Below are 27042 nucleotides of genomic sequence, written 5' to 3'. Positions count from 1 at the left end.
GATTAACTCAGTCAATACTTTGTTTCATTTGCAAAGATATGCAACCTCTCAGTGTGTGTGTCCTCTCACAGTAGTGCTATGATGTCGGATGTTACAGGGACAGTGATAAATGCAGATCCCATTGTTCTCATTGCATAAAAAAAGTCAACTTTTTTTACTCAGATTTTATGCATATGATGGTGTGTTCTTTGTGACAGTTTTCCTAAAATTACATTTTAAAAAATGACAATATATCGCCTTTCTTACAGTATCGCAATATATCGCAATATATTGAACCGTAACCCCTGTATCATGATACGCATTGTATCGCCAGATTCTTGCCAATAACACTCTTGTTTTAAGTGTTTTCTGTGTGACATTGGACTCTTATTTAACTCAAATTAAAACAAAACTATCGTTTAATTAATAACTAATTTCAGTAGAGGAAGAGTTTAAACATATCACAATAACTGTCCAGTGTGTGTGTGTGTTTATACCTCCAGCAGGTCTATCATGCGGGTCATTTGGGAGTAGATGAGGACTCGGTGTCCGTGGGCCTTTAGCCGACTCAACAGGATGTCCAAGGTGTGCAGCTTGCCACTTTCCGTGATCAGGCTCTCCTTATCTAAAAAGAGGAAGAGACAAGAGAAGTGAAAACCCAAACTACCTAGACAGCGAGAGAATGATGCGACTCATTTTACACAGTGAGAATGTCAAGCACAACATTTTTAAAAATGCATTCCCTGAGGTTGTATCCAAATATGAGATCTCCACATTATGTACATTTTAGGGCTGTCAAAGTTAACGCGACAGTAACGCCACTAATTTCTTCAATGCATTATCGCAACTTCCGATTTTTAATTTGTAGTTAGAAAACAGAAAAAAACTAGAAAACCTAAGGAATCCATTGGTACCAACCATGTAATACTTGCTTGTCGCGAAGGAGGCAAAAAAACGCTCCAAACTTACGCTAAATTCTAATGAGGAAAAACTGGCATGGCCATTTTCAAAGGGGTCCCTTGACCTCAAGATATGTGAATGAAAATGGGTTCTATGGGTACCCACGAGTCTCCCCTTTACAGACATGCCCACTTTATGATAATCACATGCAGTTTAGGGCAAGTCAGCACACTGATACACTGACAGCTGTTGTTGCCTGTTGGGCTTCAGTTTGCCATGTTATGATTTGAGCATATGTTGTTATGCTAAATGCAGTACCTGTGAGGGTTTCTGGACAATATTTGTCATTGTTTTGTGTTGTTAATTGATTTCCAGTAATGAATATATACATACATTTGCATAAAGCAAGCATATTTGACCACTCCCATGTTGATAAGAGTATTAAATACTTGACAAATCTCCCTTTAAGGTACATTTTGAACAGATAAAAAAATGTGCGATTAACTACGGACAATCATGTGATTAATCGCGATTAAATATTTGAATTGATTGACAGCCCTAGTACGTTTAGATCATTAACAAAACCTGAAAAACACCCATCTATCTCTTATCGTTTACCAGAATGGACTTACTTGCTCACTGGCAGAATAGAGAAAAAAGCAGCCCAATCAATTCAGAGGGTATTAACTCTTCCCTAATCAATACAAGTCTTCGATAATAAGACTGTATCCTCCAGAGCGGATCAGCCCGGGGATCAATCCTTCTAAATCTGCCCCTGATCTGGTGATTGTTTAAATAAAGCGTGTGCCCTTATTGACTGGACTGCTGATGAGAGCACAGAGAGAGAGAGAGAGAGAGAGAGAGAGAGAGAGAACGAGAAAGAAAGAGAAATTGTGAGGAGAAAAAAGGTGATTTACACTCCATTTCACACAATGGCACAAAAGACGAACAAACAGGCCTGGCAGTTGGCCTTGGTCACGTTACTGCCAGCACCACATCAGGTGTTCCTCGGCCCTCAAACGACCAACAAATGGGGAAGCAACCTGACCCTGGGTGTGCTGTTGAAGTGGTTCCCTCCACGTCCAGCTGATGAGGAATTAACGTCATCTGGCACAATGGCACAATGAGAAAAAGGGCCGGGGCCACCATCGACCCGGCGACAGGCACACTATGGTGTTTGACCAAGGGGTCGTGACCCTGAGCGGGGAGAACCTGAGGCCAGGTCCAGGGTCGGGTGACATTGGGTCGGGCCAGGGTTACAAGAGAGTCCCTGTGGGAGAGTCAGGCTCGGCCGTACTCGCACTCGAGTTGGGACACTTGTTCCCAAGCCCTTTTGTACAGTGAAAACATGGGTTTATAAATATTTCCCAGTCCTATTTCCTTGCTTTGTCAATGTAATGTAACCAAACGCGTTAAAATCGCGTCCCATTAATCCAAAACACATGCTCGGAAAATTTAAACTGAGGCTGTGATACATGCATACAGCAACTTCCTGCCACAAATATGTGTAAAACCCGGATATGAAGTCATCACAAAGACAATCACACGCGCTAAAGTATGCAACAAACTGGATCTTTCTCCGTTTTTTAACCAGAAGCATTCTATGCTAATGTGTACTCAGGCTGAACCCTGACCTGTGACCCTTTAGTATAGCCTCCCAAAAAAAGGTCAGGCCCTGTAGAGGTGTTAAAGAGGAACTAATAGAACAGATGAACAGGGGAAACACTCTGGGGAGGTATTGGAGCGCTCACCTACAGGTCATAGTAGAGTGTGGTGTCAGCATGTGAAATACATTCGACCCTGGTCACACAGTCCTAAAACGCCTAAGTGTTGAGTTCTGAATCAAAGTTATATGGTTGGGTTTTTCCTCCACACAGCTGGTGTATTGCGGGGCAAAGTGTACATGCTTTTCACTATTGTTGTCATTCCTTTTTATTCTCAGTGAGTGAATACAAATAACTGAGATATAATGGGAGTAAAAGATAGAGAGATGGAGAAAAAGAAGGGGAAAATGGACAAGGGGGATAAGAAAAGATACTCATAATACACTAATAGCAGGAGACAATAAACTAACTGAAGCACACCCAACTTAACTATAGATTTACTATAAAGGTAGGCAGTTATTACACATTGCTGTGGTCCAAATCGGTATGTACCAAGAGACCAGCGCACCACACTCCCTCGAGATACACAAACACTGTATCCTCCCATCAAAGGCCTATAATTGGCCTTGGCGTCGAAGAAAAGTGGATGAATTGAAAAGTAAAAGGAAGCGAGAGCGTGAGACGTGCGGAAAAGAAAAAAGGTCCAGACGGAGAGTGAAGGGGGTCTGCGGTGGCTCCGGCTACAGCGAGGCGGTATTAGCACGGTGGCGGCAGCGGTGGTGTTGTGGTCGAGATCAGACGTGGGGGCCTCCTCACCGCAGGTGCCAGTCTAACCAGGGTTGCTGCTCAGTCAAGGGCACTGACCAAACCAGCGCGGGCGGGCCACGCTATACCAACCACCCAGATGCAAAACCACCGCTTGGCAAAGACGCAAAATGCTCATATAAAAGGCAAAATTGCTCAACCCCCTGCCACCAATCTGTTTCTGTTTAGCAGATTATATTTAAGCCTCCAGACTCCGCTGTCGTGTTTGAAGACGGGTTAAAGCCCCCCATCTGAGGATTTTTGTGGTCAAACAGGACTGGATGTTGTATGTATTTAATCTGATTCTTGAAGGGCATAAACTGTAAATCTGAAAATCCCATGTTAAGCAGTTGGATGCTATTATTTCTGTACGAAGAGACCATGGCAGTCGGGGTAATCCTTTTGTTTATGGCAGGATTATGAAGGAGACCATTAATAGGAGAGCAGCTCTGCTCCTTAAGAAAGCCACCTTCTGATATTTGACCACACTGATGATATCTCCTACATTTTGATCTTTAGCTGAGGGCAGCCTGTGATCACTAACATATTTGAAACTCAGTGGCATTCAGCCTGCAGAGAAATGATTAGAACAAAAAAAAGATGTTGCATTATCGAAGGGAAGCAGGGAAACATATGTCCGACAGAAAACGACGAGGCCGTCTGACCCCTGCAACTATCCAAACTCCCTAAAGCCCGGCGATGTGGCTTACAGAGAGAGAGAGGTGGCCGAGTTCAAAACATTTAGAGCAGCATACAGAAAATCCCTATTTCTAAATATCGCTGCCATACCCTGTGAAACGGAGCCAAGAAAATGAATAATTGGGATTTCGGGAGGGCTTTTGGTGGGCCGTCTCATTCCAACATAACACTTATGGCTTACATTATAAGCTACATGTGGCTGCAGTGAAATGCATGACCACTGGTCATAAACGTGAGGATGTAGTAACCATGTATGTAGCATGAATTATGGAGAGCTTACGAGGGATTAAAATGGATACGTCTATACGACTAACTCGCATGGCGCTTTAAATGAATTGGCCTTCGGGATTCATTCAGTTGAAATTCAGTCAAAATGAGTTTACAGTCATATCATATACGGGGACGGAGGAAATAATCAATGCAGCATAATATCGCGATATTATGCGTGGCAATAGTGTATCGATACACGGACGTCGTCAAGTATTGATCTTTTATTATATAAGCTATTAACCTCCGCTATGAGAGTGGTGTGAAATGGTCGGGCAAATGTCGCTTTGTTTCATGAACGTATCATAACAACAGTCCTTGGTCTTCCGGTTTTGAATGACGAATACAGACTACTGCGACCTGCTGGTAAGGAGTTATTTCCTCTCACGCAGGCGCAGAACGTACGTGGTAGTTGGCCGTCGGCTGTTGTCTTTGTAGTGTGTTCAAGTGCAACTTTTTGGCCAAGACAAAGGCGACGTGAGGTCGATGCAGCCGATGGCAAAACAAAAGGAGCCTCGGATCACCTCACACAAAAACCAAACAGCAGGACATTCGGGATCGATTTCTGAGTGTCTAAATTCAAATTGGGATTAAAAAATGCACCGAAATGGGACACAAAACAACTTTCTAATTGTGGACTGACGAGGACAAGGACTGCGTTAAGAAGACCACACCCCAAAAACACAAGCAAATCCCATGTGGTGTCACACCACTCTGCTGTTGCTATGGATACACATATCAAGCTTCACCACCTGCCCTGCCCCCCCTTTCATAGCACCCCCACCACACACACCCACCCGCCTAAATCCAATCCAGTCTAACAGCGGTATTCAGCCCTCTCCCCGTCTCCTCCTCTCCGTACCTCCTGCTGGCAGATTAAGCTACACACTCCCCTGTCCCTCCTCTCTCTGCACCCTCCAGCTCCCTCTCCATCCTTCCCTCCTCCGCTACTACAAACTCTCCCCCCCTCCCTGTACACCCTCTCTCCCTCCCCCTACTGTCTGTCCCCCGACAGTGTAATCCAATCCCTGTAGGGCCAGAGCCAGGGGCCTGACACGGTCCTGACCCAATTAGAGGCCTGCTGCCAGCTAATTAACCCCGGCCCAGCCCTGGTGCCTGGCGCCTGATACTCCCAAACCAACTACGGCGCTAATTTCATTAATACGCCACTACAATCTTCTGTCCTGTCCTGTCCCCTCTGCTGCTGGCTGCTGCCAAAAAGCAGCCAAAAGTGGAGCCGCCCTAACCAAGGGAGGGACCAGATGCAAAAGGAGGAGACGGAACAGCAGCGAGATTGCAGAATGAAAAAAAAAAAAAAAAAAAGTCAAGATGAGCTGATGAAAGAAGATAGATGGACGGTTATGTGAGAAAGAGAGACAGATGGGGGGCCACGATCGAACCAACCCCTTCTCACTGTATAATGATACATTACACTGTGCAATCAATAAGTCAATGGGCAACACTTGTTCAGCACCGGCGATGATGGAAATATTAGCCCCGACACTACTTTGCTGCTTCTGCGTGTATTGACAAAAGTCGGACTTAAACTTAATTTCCTCGCAGTAGTGTCGCTAAGAGCCAGATGCCAGCGGGAGGTTTTTGGAAGCTGGGAGCGAAGTGGCTGACAGAAAAACCGGAGATATTAGCATCTTGTTAGGGCTCGGTGAAGCTTTACAGATGCTACCCCCCAAAAAAATGCATCTGCATCTACAAGAAAGTATCTGGAGAAGAGCCAAATGACCAACGTATAAGCCCAAAAATGCATCTGAGTGACCACTTTGTGACAGAAAATGAGCGATGGACTGCGTTTATGTGTGTATCTATACATATATACATCATTGTCTTCCCTCAAACATGCAAGAGGAGCACTTCTCTTGGTTCTCTGGGAGTCAGGGGAAGAGACAGACAGTCTGATGAAGACTCGGGAGTTTTCGCGGGGGAATCTCACCACACCACAGCAGCCCACTGTGAACTCTGTCATTAAGACAGATTACTTCTAGTTACCCTTGGCCGGCACCGACTCGACACACACCACAGATGAAAGCTATCTGGCTGAGGGACAGGGTGAGCTAGATACTACTTGGCTTCCATGTTCAAAGATATCATCATCATCATCATCATCATCAGAGAGGTATAATGTGGCTAATGTCTCCCCCTTCAGTCTACTTTGGAATTTCTTAGTGAACACGCTTTTCCATCTTGTGGACACATTAATGGCTATGAATTGGGACAAGGAAATCAAAACATCTCCATCCCTTTATGTTTTTTTTTTCTCCTCTGCTGCCAGAAAAATTCCGCAGACGGTTACCGGTGCCAGTTTAACGTGCACTGAGAGGGGCAGAGTCAGACGGTGATGTGGCGAGGGCTGGCCGTCTGTCTGTGTTGTTTTGTGCCTGTCTATCAGAGGGCCGGGGAAGCTTCCTGCCATTTTGCTGGAGAGCAAAGTTTCTTTGAAGGGACAGGAAGGCAGAACTGCATTTCCCACAGCCTGATGTGGGCTGCTGGGCCAGACCTGACTGGCCTCTCTCTCGCTCTGTCTCTCTCATAGTCTGATTGATACAAACACAGACATGCGTTCAAATACGGTCATTAAACACAAGTTGCACATGAAAGATGCACACACAAACAAAGTCCTTTACCCTCCAGTCAATTCCCAGCTCGCACCGAAGCGAGCCAAGAGTCGGCGCTATAGCGAGAAAGGCCGTCATTTTGTGGAGCGGCTCCTTCTAATTACTGGAAGCGACGCAAAGGGGGCCACACAGCGAGACTACGAGGAGGGTTATTTCTGTGTCACACTGGAATGTTCTGCAAATAATCCCGCAGCACGCAAAACTATTTCCTTTGATTTTTTTTTAAACCTGACGCATGACATTTCTCGGCATGAAATTTGTCTATATGTGAAAGTTTCTGGAGGCGACCACAGAACTGCAGCGATTTAGCGAACAAACAACATGGAATGTCACTCTGGTTATAGTCAAAACCTCTTCTTCTGTTGGTGGCTCAGACTAGATGACTGCATGGGGTTCGATTCGTGGCTGATGCTACCCTGCATGCATCTTGCTTTCTCTGTGATCAGGTGCAGCAGTATCACATTACGTCATCAGCATAGAGTAGATTCTTGTTTGAATGTAATACATCTTTCCTTGCCATCACCAATGACATCAAAAACAAACAAATCTGAGGTCCAAGACATTACAGCCTGGATTGTTTTTTCCTCCTCTAACAGCCCGATTCTTAATAATTCCCTCTGATTAGATTCCTCCGTCGATATCAGCGGGGCAGCCGTACTCACGCCATGGCGCTCAAAACAAACAGTCATTCAGCTCTGCCATTTGTTCTAACAAGGTGTGGGGCTGGGAGCGCAGAGGAGAGAGAGGGTGGGAAACTTCAGCTGGGCTACTGTACATATCTGGGCCTTGATGTGGCAACAATGTGTTCAGCGGAGGGACGGGTGCCGGAGTGTTGGGTCACTTCCTTCCTACCGAGGCTGAGAAAGGAGTGGGAGACCAGACGGACCGAGAGGCCAGCGGCCAAGATGCTGATTTCAGATCAGTCTGTTAGCGGGAGAGACGGAGGTGAGGCTTGTCCTCGGGCTGTGTGTGAGAAGAAAGCGAGCGTGGGAGAGTGTGTTGGGAGAGGTGAGGGACACCTCAGGGCCCCCTGTGTGAGCGCCGCACAGTTCCCTGACTGGACCTGATGGTACACAGACACACACATATACACACTCGCTCACACACACAAACACAGACGGACCATCTATTAGTGTTACCTAACTAAGCACTTGAACAATGACCAGTAGCTAAACTTCCTCGCTTTGTCTGCCTCCGTATAACTTCACAAGAGCTTTCAGACGGTTCTCACACAGACACACAAATACTTGTTTTGTTTCTCACTTTTACACACAAACACTCTCACAAGCACATGTATACACAGATGGGTAGAAGAAAAAAAGAAATAAGCATTACAATATTGCAACCTGTGGCATGTTTAGGGATGTTCATTTTGTGTGTTAAACCCACAAAATGATTGCATTGCAGGCTTATCAAACACGTATGAAAAAGGACACACACGTCCATTTTTCGGTGCCAGGAACTTCTGTTGCCACACAAAACAAAAAAGAGAGCAGTCATCATAATAATTACCGACAGAGAGAGTTTATCAGACGTAGAAGGGGGCCGAGCGGGTCAGTGAGAAGGGAAGTGTTGTCTGTAAAACTGTAACGGCCTCTCTCACCCCTGGACATCCATCAGTCATCTGAACCCTGGCAGCGAATCAGCTCCCACTCTGCTCCGGCTGACCCCTTAACTCGACAAGCCCGAGCTCTTCCGATAAAAGGCGCTTGTAAAGCACACGTACACACACACACACACGGTCCCGTATTCACACCTTAACGGAAATCGCTGGTATGCGTTAATGCGAGTGAACTTCTGCTGAAGAAGCAGTTCCATTAGATTGTGAGGGATTGGCTGCCTGGCGGACTGACAGGCAGAGACGGAGGAGGGTGACGTGCCCGGGCTCTGCCCTGCTGACCCTGGGCTGGCCTCTGTTGATTCTCCCACGGGGCCCCTATTGCACCCTTCAGTCAAAAACTGGATATCCACCATTTGATAAAACTGTCTAGGGCTGCAACTAACGATTATTTTCACTGTCGATTAATCTGTCGATTTTTTTCTCAATGAATCGGTTTAATGTTTGGTCTATAAAATGTCAGTAAATAGGGAAAAATGTGTTTCCCAAAGCCCAAGATGACATCCTCAAATGTCTTGTTTTGTCCACAATGCAAAGATATTCAGTTTACTGTCATAGAGGAGTAAAGAAACCAGAAAATATTCACAGTTAATACGATGGAATCAGAGAATTTTGACTTTTTTTTAGGGCTGTCAATCAATTAAAATATTTCATCGTGATTAATTCCATGATCGTCCATGGTTAATTGTGATTAATCGCACATTGTATATCTGTTCAAAATGTACCTTAAAGGGAGATTTGTTAAGTATTTAATACTCTTATCAACATGGAAGTGGGCAAATATGCTTGCTTTGTGCAAATGTGTGTATATACTTATTATTGGAAATCAGCTAACAACACAAAACAATGACAAATATTGTCCAGAAACCCTCACAGGTACTGCAGTTAGCATAAAAAATATGCTCAAATCATAACGTGGCAAACTCAAGCCAAACAGGCAACAACAGCTGTCAGTGTGTCAGTGTGCTGACTTGATTATGACTTGCCCAAAACTGCATGTGATTATCATAAAGTGGGCATGTCTGTAAAGGGGAGACTCGTGGGTACCCACAGAACCCATTTTCATTCACATATCTTGAGGTCAGAGGTCAAGGGACTCCTTTAAAAGCATAAGTTTGGAGCGTTATTTACCCCCCTTCACGACATGCTATTATGAAATGGTTCCAATGGATTCCTTAGGTTTTCAAGTTTCATATGATACCAGTACCTTCACTCCAGCTTTAAAACTGAGCCAGCTACAACCTTAAAAATGGACTTAGATACTGCACACTCATTTATGTTTTACCCTTCAGCCACATCACATAAAGTTAGCCAGTGTGAGCTACAGCAGAGCTGCACATCTGTCCGATAATGAGGTCACGGCAGGAACTGAAACTCAAACTTCAAAGTATAAGCAACAACATAACACTCAAACACTCAAAGTCCTTACCAGGTATCCGGATGTAGGACCATCCATGTCGCGGGTAGAGGGCCATCACACCCCCGGGGCATTGTGGGTGGAAGGCATTGGCCCTCGTGCGCCAGTCTGAGGCGAGTTCGGGGGAGCCGTAGAGGAAGCACTGTTTGAAGACCGTGCCCCCTCCGCTGCGTGTCACCCGCCACTCGTACTCTGCACTGCGGTCGTCGCAATAACGCTCCATGGGAACTGCTGTCACCTAGGAAACCGAAAGGAAAGATGAGGGCTTTTTTCCACATTTGAAACAAAAGAAAATATTGTGTGTGTGTGTGTGTGTGGTAGAAGAGAAGGAAGATTTTAGGATAATGTGTTACAAAGGATGTTATTACTTTTGCTAAGCATTACATTTTAGTTATTGAAAACATTTGCTTTTATCTGAATGTGGCTATTTTTCAGATTTGTACTTTTACACTAGAGATAGAAGGAAAAACCACAGCATGAACGCTGGTTTCACTGAATCAGCAGGTTCTGTGTGTGTGTGTGTGTGTGTGTGTGTGTTTGTTTGTGTGTGTATAGGAGGGGGGGGGCGAGAGGAAGCTTAACCACTGGTGAACAACCTGAGCAAGAAGCCTCTGTTTTTAGAGGCTCTGTTTGTTTTAAATGCAGCTGGAAGCCACAGCGGTCACCCCCACACCCCAACCACACACAGTCACACACACACACACACACACATCTCACAGATAAGAGTTGCTCATTGTTGAAAGCCTACAAAGGCAATGTGCACAGCGCTTCCCTCTTCCCTTTCCACGACCACCCAAACGCTTGTCTGTCTTGCACGGGTCAGCACACACAAACACACACGGACACACACAAACACTCAGAGGATTTGCAAGAGTGCCTTTTATCGGGACACTTGATGCTCCCACAAACACACACACACACACACATACATACCCTGGGCGCGGCAGCTAGCAGGAACTTGGGTGGCAGTGTGAGCTGGCAGGGCCGTAGCGTGGAGGTGGAAGAGTTTCGACTGTGGATCGTCACGTCTGTGTGTCCCATCATGCCGGGTCTTAAGGCTGTGAACACCAAGTTCTGAAACACACACACACACAATATTACTACACTGATTTATTAAGCCCAAAACTTCACAAACACAGTGATTACATCTCAGCGGTAGATTGCTCGTCATTTCAAAAACATCACAATTGATTTTACGCCTCCCGCAGGACTGATTTGTGTGCTTTGATTCGTGGCAAAGTGGGCAATTACAGAAAAACATTATCTTCAAATTATAGGAAATATAAAAAAATAAGCAGCAAAAGAAAGAACCGAGGTAAACAAACTGAAAGCTACAGAGTTCACCGAGTGCAGCGCTCATGTTTTTGTTTTTTTATAAACTGCTCTGACATTATATTTAAGTTTCATTGGCTACATGCCTGAAATGCTACATAAAACGTCAGCTTAAAATGTTATGTAAAATCAATGAATATGCAGCTTATATGATTTTAATTGCGTATGTCACGAGGTTAAACAGCACGCCTTATCATGTAATCTTTTGCGCAAGGCATGCATTATACATACATTTTGATTAAAGCAAGGATAATGATGAATAATTCAAATATAATGCAGTGGTAGGTGTTAAAGGAATATATAAGGGTTATGCGTATGTTCCTGTGTGACACAGACAAAAATGGTGGATCCACAGTGCCACCTAATGGCAGAGTTTATATGATGACATCCTTTCCAGCCAGACTCAGGTCATCTCCACCATACTCATTTCTCTGCTTCACAATAGGTCGTCTGTATTTGTTCGTTTTTAACACTTTGGGCAAATAGGACGATGCTACAGCTCTCTGTGAGAGAAAAATACATTTTGATTTTTAAAGACGCAATGTTTCCTCCATCTAAATATAGAACATATTGGTCATTCAATGCAAGTTTTCAAGAGTAAGTTCTTCATAAATGGTAACTGATCAGATTGTTTTTCTGTATCAGATGAGACATCAAATTTAAAAACTATGTTGCCAGTGCAAAAGCGGTACCAATGCAGCGTAACGTTCTACAGTGTCTACAGTGTGGGAGCTCAAGAGGCACACAGAGTGCAGTCATATACTGTAGTTTTAACATCCATGATAGATAGATGGCAAGACAGTATATATTCTAAATGTAAAAAAAAAGGTTTTGAAAGATGCCTTTCCTATGGGGATGGACAGAGGAAGAGACTGATACGATTTTAAAGTTCTTTTACTTGTTTATAAGGCTTTAAATGACCTTGTGCCTACACACATCAGAGATTTTCTTTCATTTTATGTTCCGGGCAGATCACTGCTTTTCTTTTAAATGTTCCTTATGTGTCTCATAAAAGTACCGGTGAGAGTGTCTTCTGTTTTTATGCCCCTAAACTGTGGAACTCACTGCCTCTGGATATTAGAATGACAAGCTCTCTCTGTATTTTTTAAAAGGAAATTATTATTTTTTAATCTGGCTTTTAATTTGGAGTTATGTCGTAGCCTTGCTTTTTAAGTTTGAATCATTTTATCCCTGGTGTTTATTTTATTTCAACATTTTATTGTTTTATTGTTGTAATTTTCAGTCTTGCAAAATTGTATCTATTGTTTTTTTTTTTTATTGTTTTGTCTGTGTTGTTTTAATCTTGCTATGTGAAGCACTTGGGGCTGCATGTTTGTATTAGAAGGTGCTATATAAATAAAGTTGAGTTGATACAGAGAGCCCATTTAAAGCCCCAAAAAGCTCCATGAGTAAAACATGTTAAGGAGGTATTTCAGAGATGCCCGGTTCTCTCAATTTCTCAACAGGACGCAGCAGGAAAGCTGAAAGCAATGCTGACCACACTGTCAGGTACACAGCCAGAGAGAGAGATGAGCCAAGCGGAGAGAAGAGGTAGTGTGTGTGCCACTGCCAGCTACACACTGCTTCAAAAGAAAAATGAGGAGTTGAAAGACGTAAACTGTGGGAGTGTGTAATTTCCAGAAGCTTAAGTGGGAGTCTGGGGGTCAGCGTGGTCGCACAGTATTAGCTCTCCAGGTGTTTGGAAGTTTTCTCTCTTGAACTCGCTTCTTATATATTTTTCCTGCTCTTTCATTCCTTAAGCCGCTCCGGGGGGGAACCTAAGACGCTAGGCATCTGCCTGACTCGACGAGGCGATGAGGCCAACAGAGGAAGAGGAGGATGGAATTACCCCGACAGCGTTTTCCACCCAACAAGTTAAGTTGGAATTGGTGGAGGACGGTAATGTGATACATATCTGCCAATGGGTGACTGTCCACTCGGTGAAAGATTTGATGGGATGTGTTTTTAATGCTTTTTTTAGCCGAGAAGAAAACACAGTGACCTTGTGGTGGATCTGCCAGGCTGCAGCTGTTCACATTCTTTCGAGGCGGTCTCTGTATTTGAACTGGCACCTATGCTTTGTGCTGTCTCTTCACCACCAACAATTAGGTTTCCCCATTGCCAAATAATACAAAAAAATGGAGGAAATATGGGCTGTCTCAATGTAACCATGTGGTTCTCCGCTGTTGAATCCAACACATATGAAAGCATTTGATACGCAGTTGAAAAGAACTGTGGTGTTCTGCTTTTATCCTCTGAGATACGAAACTGACAAACGCTACAGACTGGACGGCTGAGCTACCAGGATAGTTTGATGGAACAAAAACAATGTGCCAATCATTCCAAACCATACAGCGCCATATGTCCTCAGAACCAGCTTTCCTGTAAGCATTATAGCTTCTGAGGTGCTGAAAGAACAGCGGTCAACCAAACTGTTTACTTATCACACCATAACAAGTCTGCAAGACTAAAATAGCAACAAGAAACAGAAGGGGTTCCATCAGGGTTTACGTTAGCTGGCATATGCCGGCTTTTTTGCCAGTATCAGATGAAATTGGCAATGTCCAAAATGTAGGTTGGGAAATATGCCAAATAAATAAATTCATTAATAGCACATTAAATATCCTAATATTGTGTGACCTATAATATATGTTGCCAAACAACTTAAATATAAACTTATATTATACAAAAGTTTACTGTATATGCTTCCACTGTGATTCTAATCCAATACACTTTTTGTCAAATTCAGCGAACATCTCCTCACGGCCCGTTCTGTGTGTGCACTGAAACAAAATAAGCCAGTGTTCATACACAGCCAGCTGACTGTGTACATGGGAAACAAAGCCACTAGGTACTGAATGTCATTTATTTTGGCTTTTGTTTTTTTTATAATCAAAGCTTCTATTGAGGTTTTTGAATGAAGCTTTGAATGTCTGTCGTCACATTTTATGATGTTTTTTTGACTGCAGTGAAAATGTTGTTTTTGAAAGGCTAAAAGCCAACAAATATGGAGACTGAAGCAGAATATTTTGTTAGATATAATAATGTTGTGAATTTTGGAAATGGTTACTTTCGTCTTTTTTCAATGCATTTTGACTTTTGGACTTTGGACTGAGAAACTTACAGAGAGACGAGGAGCGTTGCTGCGCTCGCTGTGAGAGTGAACGTGTTTGAGAGAGACAGAGAGAGGATGAGGAGATGGAATATTGCACTCAATGTTTCGGTAAAGTATTAATAATAATAATTTTAATGTCAACGTGATGAATGAAGCCTCAAACTATTCGGTAGGCTACAGCCCTACGAGCCCCACAACTCTATTTTGAATTTAACAAATGCGGAAATCGGACTGACCAGCCTATCATTCTATTTTTTAGACCGTTTCTTCATTTAACTTATTTTCAATATGTCAAATGCAGGTTATTATATGGCTATTTAACACACATGTCCGGTAGTTGTTCTATATGGCCGGAATTCTGTAATAATAATGACCATATTGGCCGTCAAAAAAAAGTAACCCCTGGGTTCCATCTTTTAATCTTGAAAATGTGTCTTTCCTCTACATGTGTGACAGTAGAAGAAGAGATAGACGCTGGTGTGAACAGACCCTGGAGACACATAGAGAGAGGGAAGACAGTGTTACTGGGTCACGGGGCTACAGAGGGATTGAGTTCCACACTGGATCCCAGCGGAGGGAGAGGAAGCCTGGGGCAGAGAGCAAGCTGTGTGGCCAAACACTGACTGATGCTCTGGGGGGAAATTTCAGCATCGTCAGCAGCACATGGCTCGCCGCTGGAGTTTCTCCCGTCTGTCATACACCCACTTGCACTGCAGATGGCCACTCCAGAGGCTTCAGTAAATAGATTTTAGTCTGAGTGTGTCTTGTATGTTTCTCACCTGTACGACAGGGCTGGTGTGCGTGTTGGGGAAATTGGTGGGTCTGTTCAGCCACAGAATGAGGTCCTTGCGAGACAGACACGTACTCCTGGGCTGCAACCTTCCCCTCTCCCCCTGAGAGGCTCCGGCTTCCTCTTGACCCTCTTCTTCGAGGCCAAACAGGCGCTGGTGGTGGAGCCGATATGCAGCTTTCAGGGACAGAAAAAGGGCTAACCATCTGAGAGAGAAAATAACAGGAGGCAGGAGAGGAAAAAATTAAATAACAAAAAGAGTTTTGATATAAATACTTATAAAGAATTCTGCCATCACCATATATCTGCTGTGTAACGTTGGCCACTATTAATTATTTAACTGAAGATGGAAACGTAAAGCCCACCTGGCTAAGGTGCCTTGCAGCATGAGATTGGACATCTCAGCCGGTGAGACGTCGATGAAGCGCAGGAAGGAGAAACAGCTTCCTTTGTCATCACCTGGACGGGTAAAAACAGAAAATAGAGTGAAGAATATGAGACTGAAACAAAGAAAGAAAGAAGGAAAAAATGTGGAAATAACAAACAGGGAGAATAGGAAGGAATGACAAAAACATCAAAGGAGGAAGAGGAGAAGAAAGAGGAGAAGAGAGGGACTGGGGTGAAACTAGTGGGCTACCGCCGGGTCTGAGAAGTGAAGCCAATGCTGAAGTGCCTTAAACTGTCATTCTTTCTAATAGCCAGCAGGGGGCGACTCCTCTGGTTGCAAAAAGAAGTCTGATTGTATAGAAGTCTATGAGAAAATGAGCCTACTTCTCACTTGATAACATGAGTTTATGGTCTCAATTGCTAGTTTCAAGTCTTCTTCAAAACAGCATGATGTTCATTTAGTAAATTATGGTCCCATTTAGTCAATTCTGGTTGCAAAAAAACAAGATGACGAAAGCCAAAATGCCAAACTCAAGGCTTCAAAACAGCAGTCCACAAACCGACGGGTGACGTCACGGTGACTTCGTCCACTTCTTATATACAGTCTATGGGTGAAACTGAGGTTTGAAACTCCTGGTTCTGACAAGAGCTTTGTGTACGTCTGAATTCAAAAGCGTAATACTATGCTCACCTTTTCTGTGGAAAAGAGACTGCTGGATGTGATTTGGAGAGAACGGAGACAGCAGCACTTGAAGTAATCTGAGGAGGAAGTAGAGACGGGACAGAGTTACACCACTGAATGTGAGAAAAAGCAAAAGAGACTGAATTTGGTGATGATTATCTGACCCACAACATTTCTGAGTATTAATAGCTATAATTGGGGATAATAGCCTGAATCAGCAAATGTGCACGAGAACAGATTCCCGTAGAAAAAGTCAATATTTGACTGTGTTTTACACAGTTATTTAAAATGTAACCCTAATCCTATTCAAAACAACTCATGCAATAATTGCAATAGACTTGTTTTCATTGGATTTTCGAGCATATTTGCAAAGATCAAGGGTGTATGTGTAGGTAGTGCATCTGTGCAGAAGAGCTTACTTGTTTCTGGCCTGGTTTTGTGCGTGGACGAGGCCGTGGCGGTAGAGGAACTTAGACATGACGTAGGGCTTGAGGGACATGTGGAAAGGAGAGCGTGTCTCCTGGCGCTCAAACAAGTCGGGGTGGTTACACACCTACACACACACACACAAGCAGACACAGACAGTGTATTCAGACTACTACTCATGCTTCTGCTTGTTCCAAGACTGCCAACTCATTGTTTAATTGTACACCTCAGATTTTATTTCCACTCATAAAATAAAGGGCTATTATTACATTTGGACCATCCTTTGAAAATCCACTGTAGACAATAATAATCTGAGTTTTGATAATATGATACTTCAAGTGATCCATTAGGACTAATAACTCTCATCAGTCATCGCAACTGCTGCGTCAGACAAAATAACCATAACTCTTTAAAAGCTGTAATCATCTCGCTGCACTTTATTCTATTTTTGTACTGGAAACCAGAAAAGGACAGGCCGCAGCTCGTACCTTCCTGAACTGCATGACCAGGTTCATGAGGGAGGAGGTGGTGGTGTGGGACTGCTGGGCCGTGCCCATGGAGGACTGCAGCAGGTCCTCGATGGAGATCTTGTTCCTCAGAGCCTGGTAGAGCAGCCGCTGCCGGGACGTCAGCTGGCAGTAGGTCAGGATCTCGATCTGTAGAGGGGGGAGAGTAGAACGAGTGTATGTTAACAGTCTTAAAACGATAAACAGATATACACAAACCTGACTGGAGAGGCCAAAAGAAGGAGCTATTAGACTGTGCTACTAAAGCACCATCATTACTACTATCTTGTCTTTTGAGTAAAAGAATGGAAAGAGAAAAGGATTATTAAGAAGTTCCTGTATGTGCAGTAGGATTTCTTTGATAATAAAATGTTATTATTTTTTCCACATTAACAATAACATCATCATTTTGTTACAAGCCTGAGCTTAATAAAACAGTAAACATATGGACATAACTGTAAGTAAATAAATAATAAAAATAAACAATAATACAATATATAATAAAAAAAAATTAAATAAGGGAGAAATATAAATAAAATAAAATTAATAAATAAATAAATAAAGATGTTCCGATACCGATTCCGATACCTGAACTTGCGATATCGGCCGTAACCAAGTACCAATCCGATAAATAAAATAGATATTGTTATCATTATTATTATTAAACAGCTTGTTGGATTTTCCAATTTGGAATAGTTGTTTCCATTTTCCTCGCTCTGACTACCATTACTGTTACACTCTCCATTAGCACCGCACTGCTATTGTTTGCATATCGTCATGTGACAAACTACCTGCAATCAGTTCTTCATTGCTGCTCTAAAACAGTAGTTGCCAGTGGCAGCCATGAATCATCCAAGGCGACAGCACAGTGAAGGCTACTGTTTTGGAGCAGCGAAGAAGAATTGATTTCCAGTTGAACAAGTTGATTTATTTTCTGTGTTAATAAATTATGGTATCGGAACGGTGCATAGACTGGCGTACTCTACGATACCTGATGCCGAATTTTGGGCAGTATCGGATTCATTTCCGATACTGGCATCGGTATCGGAACAACTCTATAAATAAATAAAACGGGTGGGTGTTATGATGCCTTTAGTGTTCCTAACACACTATGACACACTAATACACGATTCCTTCATGTCACTACTCATTTTCATGTTTCACTTCTTCAAAAATGAACACTTAGAACATCAAAATCTATTTTTATTGGGCCAATGACACTGTAAATAGTCTCATTGGTTTTCTTGAAGTAAGTATGGAATATGTGTAATATGATAACAGTGAATGAAAATCTTCTAAATTGGACTTGGTTTGTAAAAGATTGATTTATAAAGTAAAAGTTGGCTGCGTATATAACATGTGGCTACAGCAAAGATAAATGATGTTATGCCTCCATTATACACACACAGTATTTTCACATAGGCTAAAAATATGTGCATACTTCATGCCCAGCTTGACCCACATTCTTTAAACACACATCTAAATATCTGTTTTTATCTGGTGTCACGGTTTGATGAAAGCAGCGAAACTGAACATCAACAAACCGTAAAGACCCAACCATGAACCGCGAGTGAACTTCGCCAGTTACCGTTGGCTTCAGCGTGCTGACAAAACGACGAGAGAAAGCAACAAGTGGAGAAGAAAAAAAAGGAAGTGGGCTGGCAGGACTCCGTGTGGGTGCGAAAGGAAAGTGAAAAAGACAGATGTGGGGGAGCGGTGAACTCTGCCATTCCTTTGACTCTGTGTATCGAGACTCCCACAGCGTATGAGTGAGTGTGTGTGTGCGTTGTGTGACAGCAAGTGTCCAACATCTGTCAACAGGATCTGCCAGCACAAGCATCGCTCATGAGCTTATTACAACACTTTGTGTGTCATTGCGGTGAGACAAATGGCGGAAGGGTGCAGGTTTAATCAGGAGAGGAGAGACAAAATATTGACAAAATATAATAGAATTATGTCCAATCATATGCCAGAATCTACATGGAAAACCGTTGGATTTGTGTCCAATTAAATGTGCAGCTCTGGCTAGAAGAAGCTCGGTTCAGCAAACACAGAGAAGACAGTTTGCTCCCCTACCTTGTCCGAGAGCTCGTTTTCCACATCCTTCTTGATTCGGCGCAGCATGAAAGGCTTGAGGATCATGTGCAGTCTGGAAAGTTGGTCTGAAACGCAGACATCAAACAGTCGTGTTTAGCTCCAGAACACATCACATGCAACACTGAGCAGAGATTAAAAAATTCAATGCTGGCACACAAATGACAGACTATCCGCATAAATGAGCTGACGTGTTGGCAGCTGCAACACAGGAGAGAAAAAACATGAAAAGAAAGCAGCTGAGAGGAACATATTTTCTCAGAGTTTGCACTCACTCTCGTCGATGGCCGACTTGTTTTCGGCGTGGCTCTCGATGTCCTTGGAGAACCACTCGTTAAACTCTTCATGGGAATCAAACAACGTGGGCATGATGAAGTGCAGCAGGGCCCACAGCTGGGAGACAGTAATAACACACAGTCGTCAACACATCTGTCTCGCTCACAGCGACTCACATGAACACACACACACACACACACACTATCACACGCTGCTCACCTCAGCCATCGTGTTCTGGATGGGCGTCCCGGTGAGCAGCAGACGGTTTCGACACTGGAACTGCAGGAGGATTTTCCACCGAACACTGAGAAACACAGAGGGAAACAGTAACACCAATTACTAACAATGTGGAACGCCATTTGTTTGTTTTATAGATTTTGGCCACTGTATAATAATAATAATAGTTGCCATGAAATGTTGCATACTTATGTAGTTGCAAAGATGAACAAATATTTTCTTACACCGTTTTTCAGACTGTCTGTTCATTTTCAAAATGTCTTAAGAACCATATCACTACTCTTGTTGTTCTAGCATTTTTTTTCCCTATGTGGAAAAATCATCACGGCAATACACTAGCAGTAGAGTTCCAGATACTACCTTCTTACTGCAGGTACAGATACCCCAAAATAAGAACCAACTGGGCAAAACATAATTTTATTCCCATGGTATTAACACAATTAAATAAGATGCGGTAGCCTTATATGACGGGGTGTAATATATGTATGTATTTATTTATTCATGATTTGAATTGCCTTGACCAAGGATGCTGGGACAGCTGACGCAGCGTTGTTGTGCTGTAATAAATAAATTGCCTCTCTGAGGATAATCAAGTTTTCTAAACTGAACAAGCCAATTTATTACAAATTGCATATCAAACCTATTTAAAAGGAACTACTGGTTCATGTTAGCGCTGTATAGGAATCAACGCGCAGACAATTGAATCTTTCCATTATATTATACAGTATATTACTATGTTTTTTGTGTCAAAGGAAAGTCTTCTGGATGGTGTGTTGTTTATCTGATGAAACTAGTGGCTGTGCAATACATTTTTAGTATTTATTATCTTTTATTACATGTTTTTATACTTCGTGTTTTCATCCTATTGTCTTGTTTTTATCTTGTTACCAAAGATGCCAAATGTAATTTTGTTGCATGCCTTCAATGACAATAAAAGTATCTTGAATCTGGGACAGGAAAAATGCATTTATCAATCTATAAAACGCTGACAAACTTAAACAAAACTTAAAATGTATACTAAATGTACTGTATATTAGACTCCATTCATAATGAGTGGGCTGAAACATGCAGAAAACACCAGTATGCTCCTCAAACTCTGTAAAAGTATCTACATAATTACATATTTTAACACACAGGAACCCTGCGATGTGTTTGGTAATACAGTATTACATGATGATAAAGCAATAATGTTTTACTGTACCTGGTGCTGCTTTTCAGCGCCTGGGCCTCATCCAGAACCATGTACTGCCACTTGACCCTCTGAAAGTACTTGACGTCCTGGACCACCAGCTGGTAGCTCGTGATCACCACATGGAACGGTGCGTTTTGCGTGTAAAGGGTTTTCTATTCAGACATAAACAGCATACAGAGACAGAGTTATGGACTAGAAGAAGAAGAAGAACAAGAAATGAAGAGAATTTATTGTGCAAACAATACACAACTTGGTGTTCATAATCATCTCTTCCTTACCTGGCTCCAAAATTTCCGAATCACCTTGCGATCGTGAGGATTTCCCCAGTATGGCAACACCTGACGGGACAAATCGGTAAAGTTAAAACAAGAGGAAACAGTGAATCAGTCCGTCAAACTAAAGCGCTAACATTTACTCGTAGCAATGGAATGAAAACAGAGCTACAGTGATGTTCCCTGGGGAAACCTTTAGGGCATAGCATCACGTATGAATCACAGCTTCAGCCGTTGAGTTGTTGATGTAAAAATGTGATGTGAAAAGATTTACACATCATTACATCACTCAACGCATGCTGGTATTCCATTGTTTTCAGTCAGTCTTGCTTTTGAGTGTTCAGGAAGCTTATCTCCAAATTGTGTAATAGGGTCTTTTCACACCTCATTAGCAAAACAGACTGGGATTGATTTATTTTCAAACTCTCACAGAAAAATGGGCATAGTTGAGTGCTGAGCACGGCAAAGAGTTATGCATATTATGGTGTGTGTGGGTGTGCACGCAAGCATAGCCGACATATTGATGTGTTTGATGAATCGTTTTTTTTTTAAATTCAAGAATGCATGCAGCCTGTCAGAGGCCGGTTAAGACGTGCAAAAAGATTTTACAAGTGCAGCCACTCAACAAGCCTCGGAGTCATGTGTTGACAGAGGCAATGTACAAAGTAGTACAATACTGCCCCCTAATGGATAGTTCTAGACATGCTTGCAGCTTTGAGCCCTTAATCCTCGCTTCACAGTAGTTCTCAGATGTTTGACAGGATTTCTAACGAGAGCAAAGCGGCACCGTGTTCATAGAGGAGTGAAAACGACTAAAGAGAGCAGTAGAAATGTGGATGTCAGGGTTCCCGCGGACTGTGTTTTTCGCAGGTGTTTCCGCCGGCAGCGCCAAGGAATTCTCTCACCTTGAATTTGGGCACAAAGCGGGTGAACTCCTGATGCCAGTTGTTGAGAGTGGATGCAGGAGAGATGATCAGGAACGGACCCCAGATGTTGTCTCTCTGTGCAGGAACAAAAAAAAAAAGAAGAATACGTCGTCAACCGCAAACAACAGGTGGTCTTTGTATGTTGTGGTAACAGGAAGCCCTGGAGGAACACGGCATGCATGTTCCTGTCAGCGATACCTCAACCCAAAAATTCCACTTTTTCTCCTTTTGGTGTTCTGAGACCAAAACGATCTAAATCAGCTGTTCACTACAATGAAATAAGTCATGTGAATAAGTCACATCCCGAAACAAGGGACCCTTTAAAAGGATGCAGGTGCACAAAGAAGCTGGATGTTAGATGTTTTCATAAGTCAGCAACAACAGCGGAGACAATTGAATATTCCACAAAGCTTTCTGAAAGTGTGTGATGAATGAAAGCCTTTTGGCCTGGTGGTGGTGCTCTCTCTCTCTCTCTCTCTCTCTCTCTCTTACCTCTGCTAAGTGTGCCAACAGGGCGATGCTCTGGACTGTCTTCCCCAGTCCCATCTCATCTGCCAGGATTCCATTGATTCCCTGCAGAGAGAGAGGAAAACAGAGGAGAAAAGAAATCACTCAATGTGTATACATATGCACATAAAAATATGGAAACATTTGAATGCCAAAAAACCTTGTTTGAATTGATTCAGAAATACTGAACCGAGCATCCATGCACAACATCTGCTGACAAAAAAAGGGCACTGCAACCGTATTATGTTAGTGGTTGCTCACCACATGAGTGCAGATAATTCCAGGATATTCTAATGCCATATTATTAGTATAACCTTGCGAAAACATTAGCATTGAGCTCTTTTAGCAATTCATACCTCTAGCCACGAAATGACTGTGAGACACACTGAGTGTTACAGAAATATCGCCACAAATCAAAGACGCAAATATCAGCCCTGCAGATCCAGACAGATGTCAGAAAAATACCTGTTCATAGAGGTTGGCCAGCCAGTTCATGCCCTTCAGTTGGTAACCCTTGAGTTTCCCGTCGAAGATGGTGGGCTGAGGGATCTCTTCGCCCGCATGGATGGACGGGTTGGCGAGGCTGTAGCTCTCTCCGAACCCGGAGCCGGCGCCCGAGGACGAGCCGACGTCTGTGTGTAGCGACGCGCAGCGACTGTCCTTAGCCTCCTCGTCAAACATCCGCGTCTACGGGGGAGAGATGTAGAGATTAGCACAAGTATAGACGGGGTAGTGTGCGTGTGTGTGATGAGTGTATCTCTAAGAGCGTGAACACGTTAACTTACTTTCTCTTGATGAATCAGGTAGGCTTCTTTGGCATTTCTCAACGCCTGGGCCTTGTAGTAATCGCTATCTGAAATCGCAAACAATCAGCTTGTGCATAAAACAACAGAATCCAATTCATTCCCATACACAAGAGCATATTACCAAAGTCTAAAACCATATTCAAATATGACCATGTATTTTCTAATTAAGATGAAAATAATGAAAGAGTAGGATATGGTCATTAGATTGTAATTGGTAGTGATAAGTGATAAGCCCCTTTGAATGACCTGCTTCATATTTTTTGTAGTTCACTGCATAAATATCTCTACTGCTCAACAGCATATTAAAACTGTGGGGAAAGAAAACAATGAAATATAATCCACAGAGAGAAAATAAGCTATAGAGGCAATAAATATAATGATAAGTGGCCCATTTGGCATTTCATTTCATTTCATACTGACATATTTCTGGGGAATTGCTCAACAGTTCCTCCAAGGGACTTAAGTCTCTGCTCCAACAACAGAATGAATTTGACCGAGCCGTTCATACCGTAGTCCTCCTGATTCATGTTGACCATCACACCTCCTCCGATGTCAATCTGTCTGTGCGCCGCAGTGTCTTCCAGCTTACTCAGAATGTCCTCCTGATCAGTGTCTCCTTCTGGACCCCCCGTGTTGGCTTTACCGCCCATGAAATGAGCATACAGCTCCGTCTGGGTGATTAGGAAATTCAGTTTACGCTGCTGACGCTTGGCCTGCGAGGGACAGAGAAAAGCAAGAGAAAATATTTAAAACTTGTGTTGTTTTTTCATGTTTTCAAAACTGATATCGATGCAAATATTCCACCTACTTCTCTCATCTCTTCGTCCAGTTTCCGCTGCTCCAGGGCCTCCTTCTCCGCCCTCTTCCTGTGCTCCTTCTCCACTTTGTCGTATTTCTTCCAGTAAAGCATCATCTCCTTGGTGAGGCGGCGAGCCCGCGGTAACGTCTCCTTGCAGTTCTTCTGAGCCTGGATGGCTGCACGCCGAACCTCTCTCATGCACTGATGAGCCAACTGGGACAAACAAAAAAAAGAGGTTACATTTTGCATTTAATAATCCACAATTTACCCTTTAAAAGTTGAATGTGTTTACTTAACTTACCTTTTTAGCATTGGTCAATACTAAGTTCTTAGCAGAGGTCTTCTGCTTGTACGACTGCAAAATAGGTACAACAGGATAATTAGCACCTTTAAAGATGGTGCTGAATATTTCACCAAAAAAAGGAAAATTCCTGAGCATTCATTTTTGTCAGTGTCGTGCGTACAAACCTTGGGAATCTCCTTTTTAGCGATGGTGAGCCAGACCTTACGTCGCCGTGCGTTCAGCTGCTCGATGGTGAGATGTTTCTTCTTCACCATGGGCAGCGGAGCATCGTGGGAAAACTTTGCGAAGATCTTGGTGATATAAGGACGCCCGTCGTCCAGAAACTCTCCATCTCCTCGTTTCTTCTTTTTCTTCACCTTCTTCAGTTTGGCTAAGGACAAACAAAGGCGTGTGAATGATCAAAAATTTGTCAACTATTCCAATAATCATTCAGCTTGTTTTTCCTCGGGACATTGACATAATCACGACTTCAACATTATCCCACAGATTTCTTTTTCTTTTGTCTTTTACCCTTGAATTTCTTCTCATCTTTGATTTTCTTCTTCTTCGGGCCCAGTAGGTGGCGCTGTTGCTCATAGAAGGGGTCATGGGTAGAGAGGAGTCCAGTGCTGTAATACTGATATTGGTGAAGCTGCAGGACAATAAAAACACACAGTGATGACATTGCAAAAACACGTCAGAGGTATTCTTAATATTACCAGGCTACTGTGTTTCTGTGTGTTGTGTGTGTGCGTTAGTACCTCCCGGTCGGAGTGGAACTTGCTCTGATGCTGCCTGGTGTAGCGATGTAGCCTCAGCATGTCATGCAGCTCCTCCCGAGACAAACTGAAGTCGGAGTCATCTGAGTCCGTGTCCGAGTCTGTGGTGTCGTCACTCAACAGGATACTCTGCAGGAGACAGAGGAGGAACACGGTTAAAGGAAGTTGTGTAATCTATTAAATCAACTGAAGGCTTAAATCTGTAGTACGACAGAGAACATGTGTATAAAAAATACCTTGAGCCATTTCCTGTTCTTCTTCAGCTTGGAGAAATTGTAGAGGCTAGCTTTATCTGCCTTCTGATCTGTGGAGTTTAAAGGGGGGGCAAAAAATATGAAATCACACCAGTGAGGGTGTGTAGTAACATGTGAATAACAAGAAATATTTACTGAATGCATCTTACCTTTACCCTGCAGCAGAACTCCGTTGAGAGGCTTCCCCTCTGACAGCCCGTCCCCTTGCTCACACGGCTCACTCTTCACCGTCAAAGCTGAGTGCTGAGTGAGTGAGGGGTCCAGGGATAGCCCTGTCCCCAGCGCGCCATCGCTGTCATCGCTGTCATCACTAGAGCATGAGAAGTATGTAGCTGTAAGCCCACTCGTTGCATCCTATATATATCAAATGTTCTCTTTGGGTGTGTATCAGGTAGTATAAATACTGTATCCATGACAGGGTGCATACTGGGATAGAACATTAGTTACTAATGACCTGATCTACTGGATGGTCTGCAGATAGGATGGAAGATTGCCACAATACACACAGTTTTTAAATTCATTTAGCTGCATTTGGTTCAGCTTGCAGCCCCATACCAACAACATTGCATTTACAGAACTAATCTATACATACAAAGCTAAACACACTTTGCCTGTACCTGGTTATATCTCCGTTGAAGATGGCAGCAGTCTGGCGCAGGAAACTGTCCAACCTCAGGGATCTTTCCAAGCGCTGCAGGTAGAGAGGTTTGGCCAGGCCGGAGCTCCCTGATGCCCCGGCCTCCAGTCGGCCACCCTGCCCTGACGCCATGCACCACACACACACACCTCTGCCCAGCAGGGCAGCAACTTTTACTGCAGAGAGAGAGAAGTAGAGAGGAGATAGAAAGAAAGGGGATAGGCAGATGGCTCAAGGTCAGAGTGAGCAGCATATGACACTGTTAAACTACGGGTTGAATAATGCTCCGCTGTTTTATTTTATTCACCTCAACCATAGCCGGAAGGTATGAAGGTTAAAGGATTTGTAAAATGGTTCATGAGAGGCTCATAAGCAGTTTTGCCTTCATTTTTTCCAATCCAGATTTTCCCAGCTAGTCTGGGATGTGGGAGATAATCTCCTTCTAGCCTGATTCAATCACTGCCTACATCTCAAACTTTGTCATGGTAACAACACTCTCTTCCAATGGCTGGGCATGCAGTATGGGACTGGCAGACTTCATTGAGGAAAAATACAGTATAAACAGTGGACCTACCTTCTCAGTAAGGGATGCCATTGTTCTTGATTCCAAGATAATTGATCAGACAATGGTGGAACTCCCCTAAAAAAAAGAAAAGAAGAAGCCCACAGTCACACACTGATACTCACATGACAATAATTAAGTGTTTTTTATGGGAAGTTGGTGCTCTTTTGAAGAAGATTAATTATACACACATCATGTTGGTGCGAGGCTATATCAGAACAGCGTCAGTAAAGAAAAAGGTAACGCCTGCACACCACTCCAT

General features: G+C 43.2%; 1 protein-coding gene across 1 annotated transcript in view; it reads right to left on the bottom strand.

Annotated features, from left to right (window-relative positions):
- ino80 (INO80 complex ATPase subunit) overlaps nucleotides 1-26350 on the bottom strand; it is a 42187-nt gene extending 15837 nt beyond the window's left edge. The window contains exons 1-26 of the mRNA XM_037751696.1: nucleotides 26199-26350; nucleotides 25731-25891; nucleotides 25564-25631; nucleotides 25310-25456; nucleotides 25080-25200; nucleotides 24734-24939; nucleotides 24567-24620; nucleotides 24275-24478; nucleotides 23975-24179; nucleotides 23446-23513; nucleotides 23126-23347; nucleotides 22646-22726; nucleotides 22133-22228; nucleotides 21234-21293; nucleotides 20965-21107; nucleotides 19746-19830; nucleotides 19526-19643; nucleotides 19233-19318; nucleotides 17139-17306; nucleotides 16644-16777; nucleotides 16234-16301; nucleotides 15521-15614; nucleotides 15145-15361; nucleotides 10852-10992; nucleotides 9931-10156; nucleotides 477-604 (exon numbers count right to left, since the gene is read on the bottom strand). Coding sequence (XP_037607624.1) covers nucleotides 477-604; nucleotides 9931-10156; nucleotides 10852-10992; nucleotides 15145-15361; nucleotides 15521-15614; nucleotides 16234-16301; nucleotides 16644-16777; nucleotides 17139-17306; nucleotides 19233-19318; nucleotides 19526-19643; nucleotides 19746-19830; nucleotides 20965-21107; nucleotides 21234-21293; nucleotides 22133-22228; nucleotides 22646-22726; nucleotides 23126-23347; nucleotides 23446-23513; nucleotides 23975-24179; nucleotides 24275-24478; nucleotides 24567-24620; nucleotides 24734-24939; nucleotides 25080-25200; nucleotides 25310-25456; nucleotides 25564-25631; nucleotides 25731-25891; nucleotides 26199-26350 — 3453 coding nt within the window. The remainder of the gene's footprint in view (nucleotides 1-476; nucleotides 605-9930; nucleotides 10157-10851; nucleotides 10993-15144; nucleotides 15362-15520; nucleotides 15615-16233; nucleotides 16302-16643; nucleotides 16778-17138; nucleotides 17307-19232; nucleotides 19319-19525; nucleotides 19644-19745; nucleotides 19831-20964; nucleotides 21108-21233; nucleotides 21294-22132; nucleotides 22229-22645; nucleotides 22727-23125; nucleotides 23348-23445; nucleotides 23514-23974; nucleotides 24180-24274; nucleotides 24479-24566; nucleotides 24621-24733; nucleotides 24940-25079; nucleotides 25201-25309; nucleotides 25457-25563; nucleotides 25632-25730; nucleotides 25892-26198) is intronic.
- Between the last annotated feature and the right edge of the window lie 692 nt (nucleotides 26351-27042).

This window comes from Sebastes umbrosus, chromosome 18 (assembly GCF_015220745.1).
Source record: "Sebastes umbrosus isolate fSebUmb1 chromosome 18, fSebUmb1.pri, whole genome shotgun sequence".
Classification (NCBI taxonomy): domain Eukaryota; kingdom Metazoa; phylum Chordata; class Actinopteri; order Perciformes; family Sebastidae; genus Sebastes; species Sebastes umbrosus.
Note: the sequence above shows the minus strand (reverse complement) of the source record. Positions and strands in the feature narration are given on the sequence as shown.